This window comes from Hypomesus transpacificus, chromosome 14 (assembly GCF_021917145.1).
Source record: "Hypomesus transpacificus isolate Combined female chromosome 14, fHypTra1, whole genome shotgun sequence".
Lineage (NCBI taxonomy): Eukaryota > Metazoa > Chordata > Actinopteri > Osmeriformes > Osmeridae > Hypomesus > Hypomesus transpacificus.
This window is the reverse complement of record NC_061073.1, coordinates 10155433-10179829: the sequence shown is the minus strand read 5'-3', so window position 1 is coordinate 10179829 and position 24397 is coordinate 10155433. Positions and strand designations below refer to the sequence as shown.

The 24397-nt window shown below is 50.1% G+C and overlaps 2 protein-coding genes across 3 annotated transcripts; both read left to right on the top strand.

Moving 5' to 3' along the window:
- The first annotated feature begins 4970 nt into the window (after nucleotides 1-4970).
- LOC124476739 (5-hydroxyisourate hydrolase-like) lies at nucleotides 4971-12331 on the top strand. Of its 2 annotated transcripts, XM_047034055.1 has the most exons (8): nucleotides 4971-5115; nucleotides 6906-7019; nucleotides 7685-7851; nucleotides 8722-8774; nucleotides 9171-10893; nucleotides 11204-11346; nucleotides 11682-11817; nucleotides 11919-12331. In XM_047034055.1, the coding sequence occupies exons 6-8, from the start codon at nucleotides 11213-11215 to the stop codon at nucleotides 12006-12008; spliced, it is 360 nt and encodes a 119-aa protein (XP_046890011.1). In that variant the 5' UTR covers nucleotides 4971-5115; nucleotides 6906-7019; nucleotides 7685-7851; nucleotides 8722-8774; nucleotides 9171-10893; nucleotides 11204-11212; the 3' UTR covers nucleotides 12009-12331. The 2 variants fall into 2 exon arrangements, with proteins under 2 accessions (XP_046890011.1, XP_046890012.1); XM_047034056.1 differs by lacking the exons at nucleotides 4971-5115; nucleotides 6906-7019; nucleotides 7685-7851 and adding an exon at nucleotides 7893-7953.
- Nucleotides 12332-12526: 195 nt separating this feature from the next.
- On the top strand, nucleotides 12527-22204 carry afg3l1 (AFG3-like AAA ATPase 1). Its single transcript, XM_047034642.1, has 16 exons — nucleotides 12527-12782; nucleotides 13141-13225; nucleotides 13433-13539; nucleotides 13735-13884; nucleotides 13977-14051; nucleotides 14549-14673; nucleotides 15331-15601; nucleotides 18284-18421; nucleotides 18801-18954; nucleotides 19044-19151; nucleotides 19250-19375; nucleotides 19470-19580; nucleotides 19756-19871; nucleotides 20542-20742; nucleotides 20951-21145; nucleotides 21429-22204. The coding sequence occupies exons 1-16, from the start codon at nucleotides 12651-12653 to the stop codon at nucleotides 21651-21653; spliced, it is 2319 nt and encodes a 772-aa protein (XP_046890598.1). The 5' UTR covers nucleotides 12527-12650; the 3' UTR covers nucleotides 21654-22204.
- The last annotated feature ends 2193 nt before the right edge of the window (nucleotides 22205-24397 follow it).

Below are 24397 nucleotides of genomic sequence, written 5' to 3'. Positions count from 1 at the left end.
CCTCCATGCAGCCCCCAGAGTGAGGCCAGCCTCCCTTCTCCCTCCATGCAGCCCCCAGAGTGAGGCCAGCCTCCCTTCTCCCTCCATGCAGCCCCCAGAGTGAGGCCAGCCTCCCTGCTCCCTCCATGCAGCCCCCAGAGTGAGGCCAGCCTCCCTTCTCCCTCCATGCAGCCCCCAGAGTGAGGCCAGCCTCTCTTCTCCCTCCATGCAGCCCCCAGAGTGAGGCCAGCCTCCCTTCTCCCTCCATGCAGCCCCCAGAGTGAGGCCAGCCTCCCTGCTCCCTCCATGCAGCCCCCAGAGTGAGGCCAGCCTCTCTTCTCCCTCCATGCAGCCCCCAGAGTGAGGCCAGCCTCTCTTCTCCCTCCATGCAGCCCCCAGAGTGAGGCCAGCCTCCCTTCTCCCTCCATGCAGCCCCCAGAGTGAGGCCAGCCTCCCTGCTCCCTCCATGCAGCCCCCAGAGTGAGGCCAGCCTGTCTTCTACCTCCATGCAGCCCCCAGAGTGAGGCCAGCCTGTCTTCTCCCTCCATGCAGCCCCCAGAGTGAGGCCAGCCTCTCTTCTCCCTTCATGCAGCCCCCAGAGTGAGGCCAGCCTCCCTTCTCCCTCCATGCAGCCCCCAGAGTGGGAGCTTCTCTGGATCTCTGTGGAGGAGGCTAATAAAGTGGGCCGCTGGCCCTTTAAGAGCATCTGCTTCACAATCAGTGGCCATTGTATCCCGCTCGACAGGGTCCACCGACAGTTTCTGTGAAAAGTACTGTATTGCTCAGATTGTTCAGAGACCGTCACATGTGGTCTTTACACAGCCTTCAGCACCTCTCCAGGTTAATCGTGGAACCATGTTTCAGGAGCTTGGCACCCCCCCTCCCCTCCAGCAGTAGATTTGGCTGGGTTAGGATCTGGACAAAAACCATCAGATCGTTTTTTGCCATAGAATCCCAGTGTCCCTAAAACGAGGACGCCTTCCAAACATTACATTTGGATTAGACTGCATTACACGTTCAGACTGGGTTAGAACGTTAAATACTAGGCCCAATGACGGAATTAGACATTTAAGACACTTTTCCACACAAACGGTTTCTTCTTTTGTCTCTGTCACTGACACACACACAAACACACTCACACGTTTTTCACATCAGGAATGACAGAGCACCAAGTCCCTATCTGTGTTCCAGACTTGCTCATAAACTGTGTGTCTGTAGGAAATGAGACGACAGCCTAAGCCTCGGAGGGTTTCTCCTTCAGCCTGCGTGTCAGTTGAGGCCGTGTCAGATGTGTAAATATTTATTGGCAGTTATCTGCTTGGGTGCGGATTAAAAGCTTACCAAGGTACAGTGGTGGTAAAGTAACACACTGTCCTTCATAGACTTTGCTTTGTCACTGTATAATTCACATGTACAATAAACATCAGGATTCAGACTTTCCTTAGTCAGCTCAGCATGGCCTTTGGCATGTTCTGTTTTTCAGAAGAGCTGAAATGTAGAAATCTCCCTGCTGAGTTCATGTTACTGGATGTCTGTGTCCTGCCTGTGTCCACCCTGCCTGTGTCCACCCTGCCTGTGTCCACCCTGCCTGTGCCTGCCCTGCCTGTGTCCACCCTGCCTGTGTCCACCCTGCCTGTCTCCACCCTGCCTGTCTCCACCCTGCCTGTGTCCACCCTGCCTGTGCCTGCCCTGCCTGTGTTCACCCTGCCTGTGTCCACCTTGCCTGTGCCTGCCCTGCCTGTGTCCACCCTGCCTGTGTCCACCCTGCCTGTCTCCACCCTGCCTGTGTCCACCCTGCCTGTGTCCACCCTGCCTGTCTCCACCCTGCCTGTCTCCACCCTGCCTGTCTCCACCCTGCCTGTGTCCACCCTGCCTGTCTCCACCCTGCCTGTGTCCACCCTGCCTATGTCCACCCTGCCTGTCTCCACCCTGCCTGTGTCCACCCTGCCTGTGTCCACCCTGCCTGTCTCCACCCTGCCTGTGTCCACCCTGCCTGTGTCCACCCTGCCTGTGCCTGCCCTGCCTGTGTTCACCCTGCCTGTGTCCACCTTGCCTGTGCCTGCCCTGCCTGTGTCCACCCTGCCTGTGTCCACCCTGCCTGTCTCCACCCTGCCTGTGTCCACCCTGCCTGTGTCCACCCTGCCTGTGTCCACCCTGCCTGTCTCCACCCTGCCTGTCTCCACCCTGCCTGTCTCCACCCTGCCTGTGTCCACCCTGCCTGTCTCCACCCTGCCTGTGTCCACCCTGCCTATGTCCACCCTGCCTGTCTCCACCCTGCCTGTGTCCACCCTGCCTGTGTCCACCCTGCCTATGTCCACCCTGCCTGTGTCCACCCTGCCTGTGTCCACCCTGCCTGTGTCCACCCTGCCGGCCCAACAGCAGAGACTTGTTCAAACTAGTTTTTACTTGTTTTTGGTCTGAACTCATTTCCCCTCTTCTGTAGACTTCTGTTTGGGCTTAATTTATTCTCCATCTTGAACCCCCCCCCCTCCCACCATTCCATCATCAGACACACACACACACCCACACATGCACAGCCACAAACACACACCCACACGCACACAGACTGTCCAAAAACACAGTAAGTAAAGAGAGAAAGAAAGCCGGGAAGTCTGATCTCAGATCAGACAGTTTGGCAGTTTGAAGCTGTAATTAACTTACAGTACAGTCAGAAGAAAAGGCTCATTCAAGCTTCCAAACACGCTGGTGACCAACTATTTCCAGCTCCGTCTCTATTCATCTTCCTCCTTTAAGTTTTCTTTTTGCCACCTGCTTCATATTTGTGTGTTTCTCCCCACCCCTCCACACCCCCTCCCCACCCCTCCACAAACAGAACATGAAGCGTAGACAGATTGGTCTTCTTTCCCTTAGGATGGGCCTCATGCATAATGTAGTGAATTACAACTCCACAATGTTGCTCTTATGTAACTCAGTTTCTTGATAGATTGTGTTATAGATTGTGTAAGGACACTGTTTGGTGCAGCTGCTGTGTTGCTGGGTCGTGGTCTGTCTGGGGAGAGCTGGACGACAGCGGCGATGAGACAGGAGATAGAGTGGTCCTGTGAGGGGGTAGATGTGTCTCCTTCTATCTCAGAACCATCTAGAACGCAGTGTTCACTCTCAGCATCCTAGTGTGAGATACATGTAGAACTAAGCACGTGCAGACTGGGGTTGTCGCACATCTGCACACACACGCGCACACACACACACACACACAAACACACACACACACACACGCACACACACACACACACACACAAACACACACACACACACGCGCACACACACACACACACACGCACACACACACACACACACAAACACACACACACGCACACACACACGCACACACACACACACACGCATACAGAGGCAGCACTGTCAAAAGGGAAGCCTGCACTTAGAAAGATGAATGGCTTTTGGACTGCAGTACGACTGATCCTCTCCTCCACTCAGGAGAGAGAGCGGGAGAGGGAGGGAGAAGGAGAGAGAGAGAGAGAGAAAGAGGGGGTGGGGAATGAGAGAGAGGGAGAAAGAGAGAGAAAGGGTAACCACATAGTATATACAACACAAGAAATACAGTACTCTTAGTTCAGTGTATGAGATTACTTGTTCTCAAATAGGTTAAAGTAAGATTTCTATTAAGGAAATCTGAGTTGATTGGCATAAATAACTTTTTATGAGAAACTTGGTTTGAGGCGCTGAGTTTCAACAGAAGAGTCATTTGACTCTGTTGAGTAATCATTATATGGATGATAGTGACCCAACCATTTAGTGAAAGGTTGTTGTGACCCTCAGGTCGCTGTGACCCTCAGGTCGCTGTGACCCTCAGGTCGCTGTGACCCTCAGGTCGCTGTGACTCTCAGGTCGCTGTGACTGTCAGGTCGCTGTGACTCTCAGGTCGCTGTGACCCTCAGGTCGCTGTGACCCTCAGGTCGCTGTGACCCTCAGGTCGCTGTGACCCTCAGGTCGCTGTGACTCTCAGGTCGCTGTGACTCTCAGGTCGCTGTGACGGTCAGGTCGCTGTGACTCTCAGGTCGCTGTGACGGTCAGGTCGCTGTGACTCTCAGGTCGCTGTGACCCTCAGGTCGCTGTGACCCTCAGGTCGCTGTGACCCTCAGGTCGCTGTGACTCTCAGGTCACTGTGACTCTCAGGTGGCTGTGACTCTCAGGGCTGCAGACACTTATGGTGCCAGAGGCAGTGTCCTTTTTTCCTGATAGTTTAAAGACCAGGCCTCTGTCTTCAGGAGAGACACTGGATCTGAGCCATGGTGTGTTTGCTTGATGTCTGCTTGTTAAACCCAGGGTGCCAGCCTGTCTGACTACCAGCCTGTCTGACTACCAGCCTGTCTGACTACCAGCCTGTCTGACTACCAGCCTGTCTGACTGCCAGCCTGTCTGACTAACAGCCTGTCTGACTGCCAGCCTGTCTGACTGCCAGCCTGTCTGACTGCCAGCCTGTCTGACTGCCAGCCTGTCTGACTACCAGCCTGTCTGACTGCCAGCCTGTCTGACTGCCAGGCTGTCTGACTGCCAGCCTGTCTGATTACTAGCCTGTCTGAGTGCCAGCCTGTCTGATTACCAGCCTGTCTGACTGCCAGCATGTCTGACTGCCAGCCTGTCTGACTACCAGCCTGTCTGACTACCAGCCTGTCTGACTGCCAGCCTGTCTGACTGCCAGCCTGTCTGATTACTAGCCTGTCTGACTGCCAGCCTGTCTGACTGCTAGCCTGTCTGATTACCAGCCTGTCTGACTGCCAGCCTGTCTGACTACCAGCCTGTCTGACTGCCAGCCTGTCTGACTGCCAGCCTGTCTGATTACTAGCCTGTCTGACTGCCAGCCTGTCTGACTGCCAGCCTGTCTGACTACCAGCCTGTCTGACTGCCAGCCTGTCTGACTGCCAGCCTGTCTGATTACTAGCCTGTCTGACTGCCAGCCTGTCTGACTGCCAGCCTGTCTGACTGCTAGCCTGTCTCCCTGCAGGGTGTTTGAGTACCAGAGAGTCCCAGCCTCCATGATGGTGAGGCCCAGCCCGGTGAAGCGTGCCCGCACCCCCCCCCCATCCTCAGCTCTGCATCGCTCCAGAGACCGGCCCCAGAGCAGGAACAGGACGGGCTCCTCCAGCAAGGCCAAGTGTGAGGACACACACACACCTCACACACCACACACCCCACACACCTCATGCACACACACACCACACACACACCTCACACACACCACACACACACCACACACACACCAGATACACACTACACACACCACACACACCACACACCTCACGCACACACACACCACACACACACCATACACACACCACACACACCACACACCTCACGCACACGCACACCACACACACACCACACAGACACCACACACCTCACACTTGGTGTGGTGTACGCACGGTATGCATGAGTGTTGGAGCATGTGTCATGGCTTGTGTTCATGGGGAGCAGGGCAGCTTCAGGCTCCAGAGACAGGCTCCAGATGGGCTCGTCATTAACAGCCTCTCCACCTCAGGCTTTGTCTCTCTACAGCTCAGTAGAGCCTATCAGGGGCTGCAATTATACCAAGTTAATAGTGCATAACAAATAAGAATTGTTTATACTAGTTTATTACAAGCCTTAATAGCTTTTACTGCCAGCCCATCAGAGGGAAATTAGATTGCCTTTGTAGCTGCAGAGGTCATCAGGAAAGCGTCTAACGGTACAGAGTTTCAGGGTCATTCTCAGTGCTTGGTGATGGTGTGAACGTGTACCATTAACTTAACGGTGAGAAAAGAAACAATGGTAATTTACTTGAGGAGGAACATCCTAACATGGCAGCTAAAACAGAATGCAGCGCTAAAACGTGTCTGGACTCACTGAAGAGATGTGCTAGACTAGATGTAATCCAGGAGGCTTCTGTTGTCCTGCCTCCTCTCCTCTCTCCCTCCATCTCTCTCATCGCCATCACTCCATTCGTCTCTCTCTCTCTTTTTCCTCTGTAATCCCTCCCTCTCTCTATCTTCTTCCTCTGTAATCCCTCCCTCTCTCTCTCACCCCAATCCGTCCCTCCATCTCTCTCCTTCCTCCTGACTTGTCCTGATCTCTTGTTTCCTGTGTAATCCCTCCATCTTTCTCTCACCGTTTAGGTTTGGGAAGATCTGGGGTGCCCTGGTGGCTCACCAGATAAGTGTGTGTCTTGTTGGCTAAGCAGGTTGTTGGCTGAGCATGTTGTAGGCTGAGCAGGTTGTTGGCTGAGCAGGTTGTAGGCTGAGCAGGTTGTAGACTGAGCAGGTTGTAGACTGAGGAGGTTGTTGACTGAGCAGGTTGTAGGCTGAGCAGGTTGTAGACTGAGCATGTTGTAGGCTGAGCAGGTTGTAGGCTGAGCAGGTTGTAGACTGAGCAGGTTGTAGACTGAGGAGGTTGTTGACTGAGCAGGTTGTAGGCTGAGCAGGCTGTAGACTGAGCAGGTTGTAGGCTGAGCAGGTTGTAGGCTGAGCAGGTTGTAGGCTGAGCAGGTTGTAGGCTGACGATGTTGTAGGCTGAGCAGGTTGTAGACTGAGCAGGTTGTAGACTGAGCAGGTTGTAGACTGAGCAGGCTGTAGACTGAGCAGGTTGTAGACTGAGCAGGTTGTAGACTGAGCAGGCTGTAGACTGAGCAGGCTGTAGGCTGAGCAGGTTGTAGGCTGAGCAGGTTGTAGGCTGAGCAGGTTGTAGGCTGAGCAGGTTGTAGGCTGAGCAGGTTGTAGGCTGACGATGTTGTAGGCTGAGCAGGTTGTAGGCTGAGCAGGTTGTAGGCTGAGCAGGTTGTAGGCTGAGGAGGTTAGGTCCTGCTGACCTGTGCTTCCTTCATATTTCTCTCATTTCCTCCTGTATCCTGTCTAAGTTCCTCCTATATCCTCTCTCATTTCATGTTTCCTGTCTGACTTCCTGCCTGGGTCCAGTGAAGATGGCGGAGCTGCTGGCGATAAAGAGGGACTTGACCCAGATCAAGGTGCAGATCGACGGGCTGCTGGACAGCGTGGACAAGATGGACAAGCAGAGGAAGGACCACGCAGGTAGCGAGGGATGGTGATTGGCTCTGAGATACTAGCTCTTTATTGGTTGCTTATCAGGATTCTCCTGTGGATATTGTTGTTCGTACCGCACACACAGACACACACACACACACAGATACACACACAGACACACACACAGACACACACACAGATGCACACACACACTGGCTCTTGGCTGATAACAACTGTATGTGATGGCAAAAACTGCTGTTCATCGATGCAAGGAGAGAAAATATGTTTGCCACCAGATTATTGTTGAGAATGTTAGGCCTGTTAGTGATTATATCTGCTATCAACTAGGACATCTTGCCTCAGTGATAAGAGAAAAAGTTGCAGCCTATTGGGTGATGTTAACAAAGTCAGTGCAGTCAAAAGGGGAATGTTGCTTTGTTAAAGTCAGTGCAGTCAAAAGGGGAATGTTGCTTTGTTAAAGTCAGTGCAGTCAAAAGGGGAATGTTGCTTTGTTCAAAACAGGCTATTCAGTACTGCATGGATGAGGATTTGCTGCATTGTTAGCTTGTTCACATTCTGCGTATGTGTGTGTGGTACTGTGTGTGTGTGTCTGGTACTGTGTGTGTGTGTGTGTCTGGTACTTTATGTGTGTGTGTGTGTGCGTGTGCGTGTGTGTGTGTGTCTTTGTGTGTCTGTGTGTGTGTGTCCTCCAGACTCCCCTCCGACCAGGGAGGGCAGTATGTCAGATTCTCCATACCGTGGTTCAGTCAGCAGCCTGGAGGACTCTCCCCCCCTCCCCCTCCGCCTCCGCCTCCACAGACAGAGAGAGAGCCCAGAGCCAGGAGAGGCCAGTGATGACGACCACCTCCACCACCACAGGGTAGGCGTCTGTGTGCCTCTACTGCCACCTGCTGGACCCTCCAACTCTGCAGCCCTTCACTGCCTCAGCCGTGGTTAACAACGCACTTACATAATGTAAAATGTATGCAATCGACTCGCACTTAACACACAAATCCCCGTCCATTATTCCAACTGAACAAACAGGGACAGAGTGAAAACTGATTAGCAAGCATTGTTCCTTCGCTGGGTTCGGAGGGCTTGGACTCCATACCGCCCTCAGCTCCCAGGGAGCGTAACAACCTCTAATTACCCCGCAGGGTGCCCCTACCTGCCTGACACCATCACTGCCTCCTCCAGCGTAACCTCTGTTCATTATGGGATGTCACGGTGTGTGGGCTGAGGTGGCTTTGTTCCGGCAGTTCTATTGTTCCTCTGGTTACAGCGAGGGAAGGGGTGGGGGGGGTGGAGACAATGCAAGTGTTAGCAGAGAACACAAGGTGCAGTCCTTGATCTGTCTCTCCCTCTCTCTCTGTTTCTGGAAAGAGGAAGTGAGATGTCAAGGTCTTCATCGTATCTCGTTCTCTCTGTCTTTATAGAGAGACAGATAGTAAATAATCAAGCTATTGTTTATCTCCCTTTCACTCTCTCTGTTTCTAGAGAGAGAGGAAGGAAGATTTCAAGGGATTCAAAAACCATCTGTGGGCTCTCATCTAAACATCCTAGTCTAGTGTTCTGCAGAAAAAGTCCCATGCCGTTTGTGACTGTCAACTCTCTTTGTAAGAGATCACTGCAGTTGCCACAGATGGACGATTGATTACATTTACGTTGTTGATGGAAATATCCTGATTGTGTAGAGACTTCATTTCCCATCAGGGCAAGTTTGATTTTTCTTCTCAATCTGTTTTCTCAGATAGGTAATCATCACTCAGACCTGGAGGGAGATATGTGAGGAGCGCCTATCAGGTACATCACAGTACTGTAGTAACAGTTCACAAGACTATCAGATACAGCACAGTACTGTAGTAACAGTTCACAAGACTATCAGATACATCACAGTACTGTAGTAACAGTTCACAAGACTATCAGATACAGCACAGTACTGTAGTAACAGTTCATAAGACTATCAGATACATCACAGTACTGTAGTAACAGTTCACAAGACTATCAGATACAGCACAGTACTGTAGTAACAGTTCATAAGACGCTATACAAACTCATTCTATACATGACGAGTCCACACCCAGCTGTACACACACCTTCTGTAAATCTGATTTCATGTTTGTGTTGGTTGCCAACAGTCCTGAAGAATAATATTAATGTGTTCATTTAATATTTATTCATTTCCAACCGCCTCACCAGACTCACCAAAAACAGAGAGCAGCAAAGAGAGGTGGCATTCCTCGGTCGTAGAGAACATGTACTGAAGGGCCCGTCTTCGTTCTACACCAACAAGAGACAGCTGCTCTCTTTCTTGCGAAGCGTATTGTACATAGCTTCTTTGCTAAATATTTCCACAGTTACCGTGGACTCTGAGCAATGTAAAATACAATTGACATTACAAAGGGAAAACTGATACTATAACTTGTCACACAGACACACACACTCTGTACATGATTTTAATATTTATTTTTTCATCATAATAGTTGTAGAGACTCATTATGTTGTTGGGCACGAAATGTAAAAAGCATTTGTGTAATGTTTGCCAAATCACTATAAAACAGGAGGGATCCATCCACTGCCACAGAGACTGATTAGACAGAGTCATATTCATCACACAATATCCTCAAGAGTCCTCTTGCAGTAAATACATTGACGTTTCTATTGTACCCTCGCATTGTGCTTGTCAAGTCTACACTGATCAGGCCTGTCTGTGGGAAACCGCTGTTGGGACTGTGTTATCTCCAACTGCATCACCAGCAGGCCGGATGCCGTGTGGCCAGCTGTGTTTGGCACCATCAGACGCCGTTGAGTTCAAGCCCCTGTTAGCTACCCCGGGCGTGTGTGAGGGTTTATGGCTTTGCTGATTCATTGTGTTTACTTGACTGGGGAAATTAATTATGATTATGAGAGTTGGCTTTGTAAAATGCAACCCTCCTGGTCCCAGTCACCTCCATACGTATGAGATAGGTGTTTATTCTTACATGTCAACTAACCATATCTCGTCCATCGTTGACAGAGAGACTAATATTCCTGTTGATTATAAGTCTGTAGGCGTCACCTCACCACCATATCACAAAAATATGAATATTCTTTGTAAATAGAATTGATATCAACGTACTGTGGTATATTCCAAAGCTGAAATTGGTAGTTAAAAAATAAAATATTGTATGCTTCCTGTCTTTATACTGTCAACAAGAGAATCTGTGAAATCCCAAAATAATAGTTTAAATGAAAAAGAATATGATTGGTTATTCACTTAACAGTAAACTAAATTGACATGTAATATTTCTTCAAGTCAAACCGTCTGTTCCTGATTGCTTCGTGTTTTAAGATGTTAATTTGCTCGCAGACACCTTTTCTGCTTGTTATTTTGTGTTTGTATTCAATGCTGAATGTAATCTATAACATTGTGACTGTATTAAAGGTATTTTTCATAAAACAAACAAGTGTTTTCATCTCTTATAAATCATAGGTCACGATAACAATTAATCGGTGATGGGGACTGACAGTATAACAGTTGCATTAAATATTTAACCCGGGGGTGTGTTGAGCATCGTTAACAATTAGCCCAACTGAGAAATGTTGTTTATTTACACTACAGAATCCTTAATGACAGCTATGCCAAATCTGAGCTGTCTGATTTTCAGAAGGCTTATCGGTGGATTGTATCTGCTTCTGGATAAAGTTGGTCATCTGTGATGAACACTGCAGCAAGCAGAGCTAACTTTTATTAACCCCGGGGTTACTGTGTACCGCTGGTAAGCTGTTTTTGAGACGGCTCAACCTTTGATCCTGATGGTTTGTTTACTTCTGTAAGGGACCCTGAGTGACTTCCACTAGGGAACCCCCGTCACTTCACCTTTTTTGTCGGACCAGTTGAAGGGTAGCCAAGCCAAGTTTTCAGAAGAGATAAAACATTGAGGTAAAAAACACTTTACTTTTATTTTCCATGTTTAAGATTACAAAGATATTTTTGTTCTCAACATTTAACCATGCCTTCAAATTAAGCCGTAGGTTGTAAAAAGAGAGTTTCGATTTTGGGGGGTTTATTGTTTCGTTACAGATGATTTTGTGTCAGTATAGTATGCATTCATTAATTTGGGGTGACATAATTAAAAAATGTAATTCAACCTCTCCAACCGACCTTTGAGGTGTGTAAGGTTATAAAACGTTGCTTTTAAACAGTTATGTAAATGAGAACGATGACATTACCTGGCATTTTTTCTCCACAGTAAACTTTCATGTCCGGACAGGACAGTAGCCCTCTGACCACTCACGTGTTGAACACAGGGGACGGTTTACCTGCCGTCAGAATGCCCCTCAGTCTGCATCGACTGGACTCAAACTTGTTCATTTGGAACCTCATCACAGTAGGGTAAAACAGCCTCATTCTACATTTAAATGTGTGCATGGTATAGTGTTGTGCAGCCTACTGAGAGTTGGGACCGATTTATTTATTTATATTGGCCGGGTTTCCCAGATTCGGTAAGAAGCTCTTAACGCTAAGCGCTTCTTAGGAACGTTTTAAGAGGGTTTTTCTCACCGAATCTGGAAAACCCGGCCATTATGATTATGCCTGTGACTATGGTTAGGAAAGGGAGCACAAAGCACATTATTCCACATTCAGTGAAAATATTGTTTTATTAGCCAATAGCTGTCATAGTCTTTCCAGCTCATTTGGACGGACGGTAATAAGTTCAACCGTTGCAGAACAACGGATGAAGATGGTCGCTGTCCTGGACTCATCACCAGCGATGCTCTCACTCCTGGCATGTACAAAATGCGCTTTGAGACCGGCCATTATTGGAAGGCGCTAGACCAAACTTCCTTCTACCCCTATGTTGAGGTAGCCTAAGTTATGTTACCGAAGGAAAACTGAGACTGGCTGAGGAATACTTGGTATCGGTGTGAAAGTATTGAATATTGATGTGCCTTTTTGTTTCATAGATCATTTTCACCATAAGAAATCCCAACCAAATATTGCACCTACCTCTGCTTCTGAGTCGGTTCTCCTACAGCACCTACATGGGGAGTTGAACCCTGCTACTTAAACAACATTTCAACCACTCTTTAATGCAACGATATTGACAATATTGGTCCAACAACTAACAACTGTTATTATCGTGGGAGATATTACTATGACTATAATAATATAGGATTATCATTATTTTAATAATGATAACATTAATATTTTGTGGGCAGTCAGTATTGTTTCATAGAGGTTGCATCAGAGCCCGTATAAGACATTCTTTATTAGACATTCTCTGGTTGCATGTTCAGAAGACGCGTACGTAGTTTCTCTTAGCAAATCAGAGGGTAAGCTCTTGTTTTCGATGTAAGGCCCCCGTTTGTTATCATAATTGTGCCTGTGATTGTGAATAAAATAAAAACTATTGATATGTCTTTTACGTCTAATTTTAAAATAAATAGAATACATCTACATACAACACGATATTTACTAACACACTCATACGTTTCCAACGATTTCATGGAATAAAGGTCTGATTGAAATCCCCTTTCTACCTGGCAATCCTTTAGGCAGCTATGAGGGTCTTCTCTGGTCATCATACATTGACATTACTGTGACTGGTGCTGTTACAACACTGATAATCATAGAGTCGGAGGGTTTTTTGGAATATAAACTATTTATTAGAAAGTTCGGCAGGTGGCGACGAGAGGATGGCTCAAATGATGGGGCTTCTCTCGGTAGCTGCTATGCCTCTGCGGATCGCATCGAAAGTTTGGGGACGTTATTCAATGGTGACCGCAAGGAATCTGTCTGTGCCCAGTTCATACGTTTCTGCTGTCAGGGTACGTTGTTTTGTGTTATGAGAGCAAAATAGCTCCGTTTACTTAGTCAACGTGACGGCTATAGCCGGTATGCCGTAAACATTTAGTAAAGCTAACACGTTAGCTCTACTTAACGCACAGCTGGAGATCCCAACTAGCTAGCCTAGATGTTTTGTAAACGCTGTTGTAATCTACTGTACTGCGAAACGTGCCTGTCCTTTAAAACCTGCCATGCAGGTCAACTTCGTATGGCTAACGCCGTTAGCTGCAATTCTGCAGTCTGGAGGAGAATGCTAGCAAGCTGAGTTAAACTGGGCTATTATGTTATGATCGCCTACGTTTTTCAAATGTGTTACTTTGCTATCCACTTTTCTTCTAGCATATTACACTTACCCCAAATAAGTCATCTCGTGGTCTATATTCATCCCAGAGCATACTGTATACCAGCGAGCCATCAAAACAAGGTAAGAAGCTCGCTGAGTAACAATAACAGCCTTTTCGTTCAATGTCAAGCATCCGCAAGATTTTATGTATCAGAATTATTTATTGATGATAAAATATGTTTAGAAACGAATGGGGTCAGTTTGCGAAACAAAGCTCTGCCAATCATGTGTGCTTGGCACCGCATTATACAGTCAGTCCCACCCTTATCCTGTAATGAATCTTTGCAGAAGGCAAGGGGAAGGAATCGGGGAGCGGAGGTGGAGGTGGAGGCGGAGGTGGAGGCGGAGGTCGTGGAAGGAGAGGAGGGAAGGACTGGTGGAGCCGCATGCAGAAGGTAGGAGAGTAGCAGCATCGTTTTGTAAGAAGTGTACTTCCCCCTATCCAAAATGTAAACAACAGAGTACCAAAATAAAAAATTCAACACATAGGCCTACTTGTGAGTAACTGCTCATTACTTGTGTTCTCTATGCCTTTCTGTGGAGCTGATAGTGTAGAAGGCTTTTCATAACCTGTTTGTACCTCATCGTAGGGTGACGTCCCCTGGGATGAGAAAGACTTCCGTTACCTGGCTGTGGCGGTGGCTGGCCTGTCCTCAACTCTTCTGTACTTCTACTTCAGAGACACGAGCAAAGAAATCACCTGGAAGGACTTTGTGCATCTCTACTTGGGTAGAGGCATGGTGAGTTCAGGGGATTCAACGTCATCAATGTTGTTACTTTTGTTTCTCTCATTCTTTCTCACAACTTCCTGGACTGTTGTTGTTTTGTGTAGGTTGACCGCCTGGAGGTTGTCAACAAACAGTACGTCCGAGTTATTCTGGTTCCGGGAGCTGACGCTTCAGATGGGGTGAGTAAAGATCAGCTTCTGTCAGTGGACGGGGTTCATGTATGAAGACATTCATATCGTTTTAGGGGCTAGCTCTACCCCGGTAGCTCACCAGATAAGTGTGGCCTCAGGACTTACCACAGTGGCCTGGGTGCTAATCCCACCATGGCCCTTTGATTCATATCTTAGTCTCTCTCTCGCCCTGCTTCTCTTGTCTTAACCAATGACTGTAAAGAGTGGTGCTGATTAAATAGCTAGCTAGCACAACATGCTAGCAGACAAACTTAGCAGAATGGCGTGTGATGTTTTTGTCTCCTTATGGGCCGGCCCCAAGCAATAAACGTTCTTAAACTTCTTCACCGACTGACTGTGCAATGCTTGATAGATTGTATGATATTTCTGACAACTTTTCCTACACTTCACTCAAAAACTGTCCAAAAAAGCCAACACATAACTGTTAAAGAAACGGTTTATTATTGAAAGCTGAAGTGACGTGGTGTTCCCTCCGCGTGCCCCAGAGCTACGTGTGGTTCAACATCGGCAGTGTGGACGCCCTGGAGAGGAACCTGGAGGCAGCTCACCAGGAGCTGGGCCTCGAACCCTCCCACAGGGCAGCTGTGGTGTATAGCACTGAGAGCGACGGGTGAAGTCACACACACACACACACACACACACACACACACACACACACACACACACACACAACTACACACACACACACACAACTACACACACACAACTACACACACAGAACTACACACACACACACACACACACAACTACACACACACACACACACACACAACTACACACACACAACTACACACACACACACACACACAACTACACACACACAACTACACACACACACACACACACACACACACACACGCACACAACTACACACACACACACACACACAACTACACACATACAACTACACACACGCACACACACAACTACACATTCACAACTACACACACAACTACACACACACACACACACAACTACACACACACACACACACAACTACACACACACACACACACACAACTACACACACACACAACTACACACACACAACTACACACACACACACACACACAACTACACACACACACAACTACACACACACACACACATACACACGCAATGCTAATATCACTTCATCTAATACATTTACCACTAATTCATTACTACTTTTCATATGGGTAAATTAGATTAACAGATATATGTACACAAAGGCTATCCTAAAATGACTTCATATAAATACTACTGTTAATCACTGTCCCTCTAACAGGTCATTCTTGATGAGCATGATCCCAACCTTGCTGCTGATTGGCTTTCTGCTGTTCACCTTGCGCCGCGGACCAATGGCAGGAGGTGGTGGGGGTGGAAGGGGCGGGCCGTTCAGCATGAGCGAATCAACAGCTAAGATGATGAAGGACAACATCGACGTGAAGTTCAAGGACGTGGCTGGGTGTGAGGAGGCCAAGCTGGAGATCCTCGAGTTCGTTAACTTCCTGAAGAACCCTCAGCAGTACCAGGACCTGGGAGCCAAGATACCCAAGGTACCCTGGGGGGTGGAGAGAGCTACCCAGGGGGGTGGGAGAGGTACCCAGGGGGGTGAGAGAGGTACCCAGGGGGGTGGAGAGAGCTACCCAGGGGGGTGGAGAGAGCTACCCAGGGGGGTGGAGAGGTACCCAGGGGGGTGGGAGAGGTACCCAGGGGGGTGGGAGAGGTACCCAGGGGGGTGAGAGAGGTACCCAGGGGGGTGGAGAGAGCTACCCAGGGGGGTGGGAGAGGTACCCAGGGGGGTGGAGAGAGCTACCCAGGGGGGTGGAGAGAGCTACCCAGGGGGGTGGGAGAGGTACCCAGGGGGGTGGAGAGAGCTACCCAGGGGGGTGGGAGAGGTACCCAGGGGGGTGGAGAGAGCTACCCAGGGGGGTGGGAGAGGTACCCAGGGGGGTGGAGAGGTACCCAGGGGGGTGGGAGAGGTACCCAGGGGGGTGGAGAGAGCTACCCAGGGGGGTGGGAGAGGTACCCAGGGGGGTGGAGAGAGCTACCCAGGGGGGTGGAGAGGTACCCAGGGGGGTGGGAGAGGTACCCAGGGGGGTGAGAGAGGTACCCAGGGGGGTGGAGAGAGCTACCCAGGGGGGTGGAGAGGTACCCAGGGGGGTGGGAGAGGTACCCAGGGGGGTGGGAGAGGTACCCAGGGGGGTGAGAGAGGTACCCAGGGGGGTGGAGAGAGCTACCCAGGGGGGTGGGAGAGGTACCCAGGGGGGTGGAGAGAGCTACCCAGGGGGGTGGAGAGAGCTACCCAGGGGGGTGGGAGAGGTACCCAGGGGGGTGGAGAGAGCTACCCAGGGGGGTGGGAGAGGTACCCAGGGGGGTGGGAGAGGTACCCAGGGGGGTGGGAGCGGTACCCAGGGGGGTGGAGAGAGCTACCCAGGGGGGTGGGAGAGGTACCCAGGGGGGTGGAGAGAGCTACCCAGGGGGGTGGGAGAGGTACCCAGGGGGGTGGAGAGAGCTACCCAGGGGGGTGGAGAGGTACCCAGGGGGGTGGAGAGAGCTACCCAGGGGGGTGGAGAGAGCTACCCAGGGGGGTGAGAGAGGTACCCAGGGGGGTGGAGAGAGCTACCCAGGGGGGTGGAGAGAGCTACCCAGGGGGGTGGAGAGGTACCCAGGGGGGTGGGAGAGGTACCCAGGGGGGTGGAGAGAGCTACCCAGGGGGGTGGGAGAGGTACCCAGGGGGGTGGGAGAGGTACCCAGGGGGGTGAGAGTGGTACCCAGGGGGGGGGGAGAGGTACCCAGGGGGGAGAGAGAGGTACCCAGGGGGGTGAGAGAGGTACCCAGGGGGGGAGAGAGAGGTACCCAGGGGGGAGAGAGGTACCCAGGGGGGGGGGAGAGAGTGGTACCCAGGGGGGGGGGAGAGGTACCCAGGGGGGAGAGAGAGGTACCCAGGGGGGAGAGAGGTACCCAGGGGGGGGGGAGAGTGGTACCCAGGGGGGAGAGAGGTACCCAGGGGGGGGGGAGAGGTACCCAGTGGGGAGAGAGAGGTACCCAGGGGGGGGGGAGAGGTACCCAGTGGGGAGAGAGAGGTACCCAGTGGGGAGAGAGAGGTACCCAGGGGGGAGAGAGGTACCCAGGGGGGAGAGAGGTACCCAGGGGGGTGAGAGAGGTACCCAGGGGGGAGAGAGGTACCCAGGGGGGAGAGAGAGGTACCCAGGGGGGAAAGAGGTACCCAGGGGGGAGAGAGGTACCCAGGGGGGAGAGAGGTACCCAGGGGGGAGAGAGAGGCACCCAGGGGGGAGAGAGAGGTACCCAGGGGGGAGAGAGAGGTACCCAGGGGGGGGAGAGTGGTACCCAGGGGGGAGAGAGTTACCCAGGGGGGGGAGAGTGGTACCCAGGGGGGAGAGAGGTACCCAGGGGGGAGAGAGTGGTACCCAGGGGGGAGAGAGGTACCCAGGGGGGGGGGAGAGGTACCCAGGGGGGTGGGAGAGGTAACCAGGGGGGGGAGAGAGGTACCCAGGGGGGTGGGAGAGGTACCCAGGGGGGGTGAGAGAGGTACCCAGGGGGGAGAGAGAGGTACCCAGGGGGGTGGGAGAGGTACCCAGGGGGGAGAGAGGTACCCAGGGGGGGGAGAGAGGTACCCAGGGGGGAGAGAGAGGTACCCAGGGGGGAGAGAGAGGTACCCAGGGGGGTGGGAGAGGTACCCAGGGGGGAGAGAGGTACCCAGGGGGGGGAGAGAGGTACCCAGGGGGGAGAGAGAGGTACCCAGGGGGGAGAGAGAGGTAACCAGGGGGGTGGGAAAGCCAAGAGGGGGGGGTCTATTACTTTACATTTCCTGTTCGCTCCAAAACATATTTGAACGTATATTGAATGATTGACAAACTGTTAATATCTCACATGTTCATCATGTGCGTCACTAGCATACACTGTGCTGTTCAGAATCAGAAAGGGATTTATTCGCCATGAAAGTTTGCACAGACAAGGAATTTGCTTTGGCAGGAAGGTGCATACAGTAAACATATAGGAATCTTAAATTTAGATATATGGTCTAACTATATACTAAGGATACATAAACTAGCAATTTTGCAGTGTATTTCCTTCTCTGTGGTTGTTTTGTGTCTGCCTCCTCATGGTCAACCCAGGTAAACTAGCTGCTAGCTGACTCTGGTGTAGTTACCTTGTCGATAGTACATGAGTAACCCTGGCCCCCCGGGTGTGTGTGTGTGTCCCCCCCCCCCCAGGGTGCCGTGCTGTCGGGGCCTCCGGGCACAGGGAAGACCCTCCTGGCCAAGGCCACCGCGGGAGAGGCCAACGTGCCCTTCATCACTGTCAACGGATCCGAGTTCCTGGAGATGTTTGTGGGCGTCGGGCCAGCCAGGGTCAGTACACAACCACAGCTAGCTCCACACATCCTCCTCAGCAGCTGACCTAGCACCCAGGGCCGTAGGTTGGTTTTTGAATGTTGGTGGGACAGCTTATTTTTAGGAATGCCGTTTTCAAAAAGTTTGTGGGACATGTCCTATGCATGAGGAATCCTGCACCCCTGCTAGAACCACAGACACAAACACAGTTGACCTCTCAGCTTGTGTGAGGTGTGTGTTTGAACAGTGTGTAAGTGAAGATAGGAACAGTGTGGGTGCAGGTGTGGGACATGATGAGAACAGTGTGGGTGCAGGTGTGATAACAGTGTTTGGGTGCAGGTGAGGGACATGATGAGAACAGTGTGGGTGCAGGTGTGATAACAGTGTTTGGGTGCAGGTGAGGGACATGTTTGCCATGGCGAGGAAGAACGCTCCCTGCATCCTGTTCATCGATGAGATCGACGCGGTGGGCCGTAAGAGGGGCGGCGGGAACTTTGGAGGGCAGAGCGAGCAGGAGAACACCCTGAACCAGCTGCTGGTGGAGATGGACGGTGAGCAGAGCCACAACCACACCTAGCTGGGAGACAGTCTTTCTGCTTCTCAAAGGCAGTGCTGAGTGTAAACCTGTGCTGTTCTCTAGGGTTCAACACTGCCACTAATGTGGTGGTCCTGGCTGGTACCAACAGACCAGACATCCTAGACCCTGCTCTGTTGAGACCTGGAAGGTTTGACAGACAGATCTACATTGGTAGGACCATGAGCTGAAACATTCCATCTTTCTGCATGAAGGTTATCATGTGTGTGTGTGTGTGTGTGTAATCCACGTTTAATGATTCGTCCCTCCAGGCCCACCTGATATCAAGGGCAGGGCGTCTATTTTTAAAGTACATTTACGGCCAATCAAGCTGGACCTCAGTACAGACAGAGATGGACTGGCCCGTAAAATGGCTGCTGCCACCCCAGGCTTCACAGGTAAGACCATCTGCTCTTTGTTGGAGATCTGACAGCCATGTTATCGGCCCTCCCTGTTTATGGTGATGTTCGTCATGTCACCCTGTCCTCTCAGGAGCTGACATAGCTAACGTGTGTAACGAGGCAGCGCTCATCGCTGCCAGGTACCTGAACCCCTCAGTGACTGGGAAACACTTTGAACAGGCCATTGACCGAGTGATAGGAGGTGAGAACAATGTCACTCTAAACCTTTTGTATATGTGCAGAGACAGCATAGTGTTGTTATAAGATAGCAACCCTCTGTGTCCTCCCTCCCTCCCTCTTCCCCTCCCTCCCTCTCTCCCCCTCCGTCTCTCTCTCTTTCTCTCTCTGTCTCTCTCTCTCTGTCTCTCTCACACCAGGTCTTGAGAAGAAAACCCAGGTGCTGCAGCCCACAGAGAAGAAGACCGTGGCGTATCATGAAGCGGGCCACGCCATCGTGGGCTGGTTCCTGCAGCACGCTGACCCCCTCCTGAAGGTGACGCATGCTGAACATTGTTGGCTAACCGGGTGCTGCTGTCCAGACAACACTGGAGCTATAAATGAGCTGAGGTCGTGCTCACTGCAGAGTTAAAGCTCCACAGTAAAGTACAGCAAACAGCAACACCTAGTAATATGGACTGAGGTTGTTGGTTAGAGTCGATACTTTAGTGATCTTATGGTTACTGTTATTGCTAGATCTGAGGTTGTAAGAGTCAGTATATGTAGCATCTGTTCCGCTAACCCTAACCTGTGTATGCAGTTAGCCAGCAGTGTGACGCAGTCTTCTCACAGGACACAAGGCTTTCTTTGGGACTGTGGGCGTTATACTGTCATGGGGACCTTGAGAGCTAAATCAAATACAGAGGTTTAGCCTGGGATACATTTGATCCTGACCCAAAAGCAGCTGAAATGTTTAAGAATCTTTTAACCTGACTGCAGATGAATTAACCTATTAAGCTGTAGCCTCACACATGTGAGCTAGCTACCGTTTCATAAAAATAACTCACGCTGTGGGGACCGTTGGAAATATGTGAAACTCACTCTTTACTGAGGCTTCGCAGAATCAGCGACGACCTTCCTTTCTTTTCTCTGTGGCGGTTGACTGAGCGTTGAGGTGAAGGTTTGGAGCTGTCCCTGATGTCCGTGTGTCCCCCCCCCCCCCTCAGGTGTCCATCATCCCTAGGGGGAAGGGGCTTGGCTACGCTCAGTACCTGCCCAAGGAGCAGTACCTGTACACCAAGGAGCAGCTCTTTGACAGGATGTGCATGATGTTGGGGGGTCGCGTGGCCGAGCACGTGTTCTTCCAGAAGATCACCACCGGAGCTCAGGACGACCTGAAGAAGGTCACGCAGTCCGCATACGCACAGGTACCGCTTTACACCACTGAAGCTTAACATGGGCTTGAAACACTCTGGACTGTATATGCTTAAAATTTGCTTTTGAATAAGGTTTAAATAAGGTCTGTTTTAATTTAGCTCTGTTCTTAATGTAATTATTATAATAATGTACTTTGAAATTCTCCTTTCCATATTGTAAATACATTCTTTAAATTGTAAATGTGTTGTATGTGGTCAGATAGTGCAGTTTGGGATGAGCGACAAGGTGGGGCAGGTGTCGTTCGACCTGCCGCGCCAGGGAGAGATGGTGATGGAGAAGCCCTACAGCGAGGCCACAGCAGAGCTCATCGACCAGGAGGTCAGAGACCTGGTGGACCTGGCCTACAAGAGGACCCTTGAGCTCATCCTGGACAAGAAGGACCTGGTGGACATGGTGAGACAGGGAATATTCCACACACACACACACACACACTTTTTATTAATACAATTCTATTTCACACCCGCTTTCTCAGTTACCCATCTTCATAACTCACTGTTCTATAGATGGATATTCTATAAGATTTTTTTCTAGAACAGAGAATACAAGTCTCATAAACTTGTTCTAGAACACAGAATACAAGCCTCATGAACTTGTTCTAGAACACAGGATACAAGCCCCATGAACTTGTTCTAGAACACAGGATACAGGTGTGTGTGGTCCCCTTGTCCGTCCTCAGGTGGGGAAGCGTCTGCTTGATAAGGAGGTGCTGGACAAAGCCGACATGCTGGAGCTGCTGGGGCCACGCCCCTTCGAGGAGCAGTCCACCTACGAGGACTTTGTGGAGGGGACAGGCAGCTTCGAGGAGGACACCAGTCTGCCAGAGGGCCTGAAGAACTGGAACCAGGAGCAAGGGGACAGTGCTGAGGACGCGGCTCCAGAGAAGGACAAGCAGGCGGTGTAGCACAAGGAGACAGCGGCTCCCAGCACAGGGCAGGGCCAGGGCATATTGTCTTGCCTCTGGCAGTATTATGATTATGGCAGACTTGCAAAGCGATGGGTCTTTCAATGCCTTATATTTCGCCATACCTGGGAGGGGGGGGGGGGGGGGGGGGGGGGGGGCTGTGTCAGGAGAATATCAAAGGCAAATGTGTTGTGTAAAACGTTGTAATTGGGAGATCTTTTAGCAGTTTATCTTATTTTGATTTGCCCTACATGTATGAGACAATGTAAATCTAATGTATTTGCACTGTAAAAAACATTGTTTTTTTTTATAGATTCACATATTTATTTCAGTAAAAGGAATTTACTGCCTGTACAACTCTGCTCAGCGGTGCATCTCCACACATGTAGAAAGACTTCAAGCAGTAGGTGATGGTGTTGGTATTTAAGATGATGGTTCTACTGGAGGACGAAACAAGGTGCTGTACTTCAGGATTGTGAAGTCCTGCTCTACAGCTGGAACACTGGAACTGTTAGAAATGTATCAATACTGAAATAAATGACGTTACTTAAGCATGTGAAGGCCAAAGCTAGGACGACATCTTGATAGATTTGTTACGGTTCACAAGGCTATGTGGAGGGCATCATCTCTCCTGTGGGAGCGGAACGTGAATGTTTAGTGGCTGCCATGTTGCTCTGCTGTGTTCCTGAATGTACACTCTGCTCTGTCAGCTAGCAGGTCCATACCGCAAATCACATTTGTTTATTAAGTCTGCAGGTCCTTGATTTTCAAATAGATTTACCTTCTGCTACCTATTCAGATTCAGACAACTTTCTTATTTTTTATCCCAAAGGGCAATTCATTTCACTCACCTGCAAGTACTGTTGGTCATACACAGACCAACATATATAGGTCAAGACAAAAGAACAGCATAAAAAATTTGCTATCATTCATATACATAGTTCATATAAATAATGGAGTTCTAAAGGATGCAGCAGTTCAAGTTCAAGTCTTTTATTTGTCAGGTGCACAGAACAACACAAGGTCAGACTGCATACTGAAATTCTTGAGACAAGACAACGTAAGCACCTGGCATAACGTAAGTACACAAAACATAATTTACATCTATGCTGAGCAGTGGAGTGTTCTGGGAGTGGCCTAGGGTGGCACGGGCCACCCCTGAAATCTGATTGGCCACCCCAATATCTTAATATATGATTGGCTATATGCCCAGTCAGAGGCCACCCCTTGTGCCACCCCTATCAAAAATGTCTGGACACGCCCCTGATGCTGAGCTTAAATAGTGAAACTTCCTAAATATACAGATAGCAATAAATAATCGACTATACTAACCCTAATACTGAAACTTCCTAAATATACAGGTAACAATACATAATACACTATACTAACCCTAAATGCACATAAAACCTATTACAACTCAATATCCTGTTCTAACCTAGGTGGAGTACAGTACAATAGTGAAAAAATTGCAGACCAGTGCAAAAGGTGCAGGTTACTTCAAGTAACTACTGTCTGTGTGAATAGGCTCACAGTGAAAGAAATGAAGGCCTTCATTTAGCGGTTTATTCTCTTAGAGGGCACATTGAAACGCTGACCAAGGGCTTTACAGTGAAGTCACTGTACAGCATGCTGGACCAGGCAGTGTTTACAGTGAAGTCACAGGATAGCATGCTGGACCAGGCAGTGTTTACAGTGAAGTCACAGGACAGCATGCTGGACCAGGCAGTGTTTACAGTGAAGTCACCAGACAGCATGCTGGACCAGGCAGTGTTTACAGTGAAGTCACAGGACAGCATGCTGGACCAGGCAGTGTTTACAGTGAAGTCACAGGACAGCATGCTGGACCAGGCAGTGTTTACAGTGAAGTCACCAGACAGCATGCTGGACCAGGCAGTGTTTACAGTGAAGTCACAGGACAGCATGCTGGACCAGGCAGTGTTTACAGTGAAGTCACCAGACAGCATGCTGGACCAGGCAGTGTTTACAGTGAAGTCACAGGACAGCATGCTGGACCAGGCAGTGTTTACAGTGAAGTCACAGGACAGCATGCTGGACCAGGCAGTGTTTACAGTGAAGTCACCAGACAGCATGCTGGACCAGGCAGTGTTTACAGTGAAGTCAAAGGACAGCATGCTGGACCAGGCAGTGTTTACAGTGAAGTCACAGGACAGCATGCTGGACCAGGCAGTGTTTACAGTGAAGTCACAGGACAGCATGCTGGACCAGGCAGTGTTTACAGTGAAGTCACAGGACAGCATGCTGGACCAGGCAGTGTTTACAGTGAAGTCACAGGACAGCATGCTGGACCAGGCAGTGTTTACAGTGAAGTCACAGGACAGCATGCTGGACCAGGCAGTGTTTACAGTGAAGTCACAGGACAGCATGCTGGACCAGGCAGTGTTTACAGTGAAGTCACCAGACAGCATGCTGGACCAGGCAGTGTTTACAGTGAAGTCACAGGACAGCATGCTGGACCAGGCAGTGTTTACAGTGAAGTCACAGGACAGCATGCTGGACCAGGCAGTGTTTACAGTGAAGTCACAGGACAGCATGCTGGACCAGGCAGTGTTTACAGTGAAGTCACAGGACAGCATGCTGGACCAGGCAGTGTTTACAGTGAAGTCACCAGACAGCATGCTGGACCAGGCAGTGTTTACAGTGAAGTCACAGGACAGCATGCTGGACCAGGCAGTGTTTACAGTGAAGTCACAGGACAGCATGCTGGACCAGGCAGTGTTTACAGT